General features: G+C 45.2%; 1 protein-coding gene across 1 annotated transcript in view; it reads right to left on the bottom strand.

Annotated features, from left to right (window-relative positions):
- The window catches only part of ppm1j (protein phosphatase, Mg2+/Mn2+ dependent, 1J), an 18,799-nt gene extending 17,428 nt beyond the window's left edge, over nt 1-1,371 (bottom strand). Inside the window, exon 1 of the mRNA XM_032513926.1 lies at nt 802-1,371. Coding sequence (XP_032369817.1) covers nt 802-1,070 — 269 coding nt within the window. The 5' untranslated portion in view covers nt 1,071-1,371. The remainder of the gene's footprint in view (nt 1-801) is intronic.
- Nucleotides 1,372-1,746: the final 375 nt, after the last annotated feature.

Genomic DNA, 1,746 nt, shown 5'->3' on the forward strand with positions numbered 1-1,746 from the left:
CCCCCACACACACACACACACAGCAAAATTCTGGTCAATAGTGTGAATTAAAAAGTGCTACTTTGTTTCTACCTGTGCTCATTGCTTTACTGCAGGTGTTTTTATACTCGAATACACCTGCAGTAAAGCAACGAGCACGATGAGGGAAGTTCTGCAACTGCGTTCACAAAAAAATGTGAATGGTCACTGGTCACTAAACCTTTTCTAATTTTTGAAAGACAGAGATGAAACAATTCAAAGCAATAAACAAAAACAGGCTCAAATGCTCTTTGGGAATGAAAAATACAAATAAACTCCCCAAAATTGAGCTCTCGAACAGGTTGAATTTTCAAGGTATGAAATGTATGTAAGAAAACACAAAGAAATACTTGTTATGTATGTAGACATTTCCTGCTTTCACTTTTGTAGTGGCTGACAATCGAGTTAAGGAGGAGCATGCAGGCTCGTCAAATAGGCTATCTTTGAACACAAATGTCACTGGCATGATAGGGAGCGTTTTGACTGATTGTTATGGAGTTATATTCCTATCTTTATTCAAGAACGCATTGTTTCAATTTGAGAGCATTTCTCACTAGATTATTACACTCCAAATAGCCTGTCATTTCCAGCAGGGGAGGAACACTGAGGTAGAAACTGTACAACAGCAAAAAGGCCATCATTTGGCTGATGCAGTGCTCCCAAAGGTGCTGAGGCTGCAGCACCACAGGCCCCGGCTGACACTCACCAGGACGATATTAAAATCAGACTATTTGGTTAGGTGTGTGTCTGTGTGGACATTTTCGTCAAATCAACGCCACTTACTCTGCGTATCCTGTCCGCCAGGGAAGCCTGCTGTCTCTCTTTAACGTGAGCACCGGCCGTGATGCGTGCTCGGTGGAGTACTGCAGGAGCTCCGGGGTGAGATCCAAGAAATCCGGGCGGCCGTAGGGGAAGCGCGGCGGCAGGCTGTCCGGTCCACAGGTCTGGCCGCCACCTGAGTGATGGTTGTGGTGGTGGTGGTGGTGGTGTCCGTGCGGCATCATCCCTCCAACCAGAGTGGACATGGCGTTTTTAACTTTGCTGATCATCATCAGCGCCGAGAGCAAAAGATCCGGACGGGAAATGAAACGCGATGCGATGCTACGTTAGAGAGAGAGAGAAAACAAACAATACACAGCCCGTGACGAGAAGCATTTCAGGAAGCGAATCCCCCCCCCTCCTCCTCTCTCTCCTCGGCCCCATGTGACAGCTTTTAGGCAGACATGATGTTTTCCTCATTCAAAGAGAATAAAGCTCTCACTGGCTGCGTACAGGCTGTAATCCGACAGACGGCTACAACTCATCTCAGAAGGCAGGGCTTCACAGGTACTCGCAGCCAGCCCTGAACGTACCACCAACAACCATCCACATCCGAAAAAACAGCGACAAGAAATATGTATAGGCTGCTTTAGTCACGAAGATTAACAGATCTTAATGTGAAAGTCAGCCAATGACAAATTTAGGAAGATAGGCTGTCATTATGTGACCATTTATTTGGCCAACTGTAGCCTAAAGGGCACTCAAAATGTAGCCTAATAGACCTATTCACTATGGGTGGGAATCACCAGACGCCTCTCGATACAATATCATCACGATACTTATGCCACGATACAACGTTATTGCGATATTCTGCGATATATTGCAATTTATAACCTATTTTCCAACTTCCAATTTCCCCCAATTTCAAATAATGTCCCCAAAAGGGAACTTTGTCAACATCTGTTTTAT

This window comes from Etheostoma spectabile, chromosome 4 (assembly GCF_008692095.1).
Source record: "Etheostoma spectabile isolate EspeVRDwgs_2016 chromosome 4, UIUC_Espe_1.0, whole genome shotgun sequence".
Classification (NCBI taxonomy): Eukaryota; Metazoa; Chordata; class Actinopteri; order Perciformes; family Percidae; genus Etheostoma; species Etheostoma spectabile.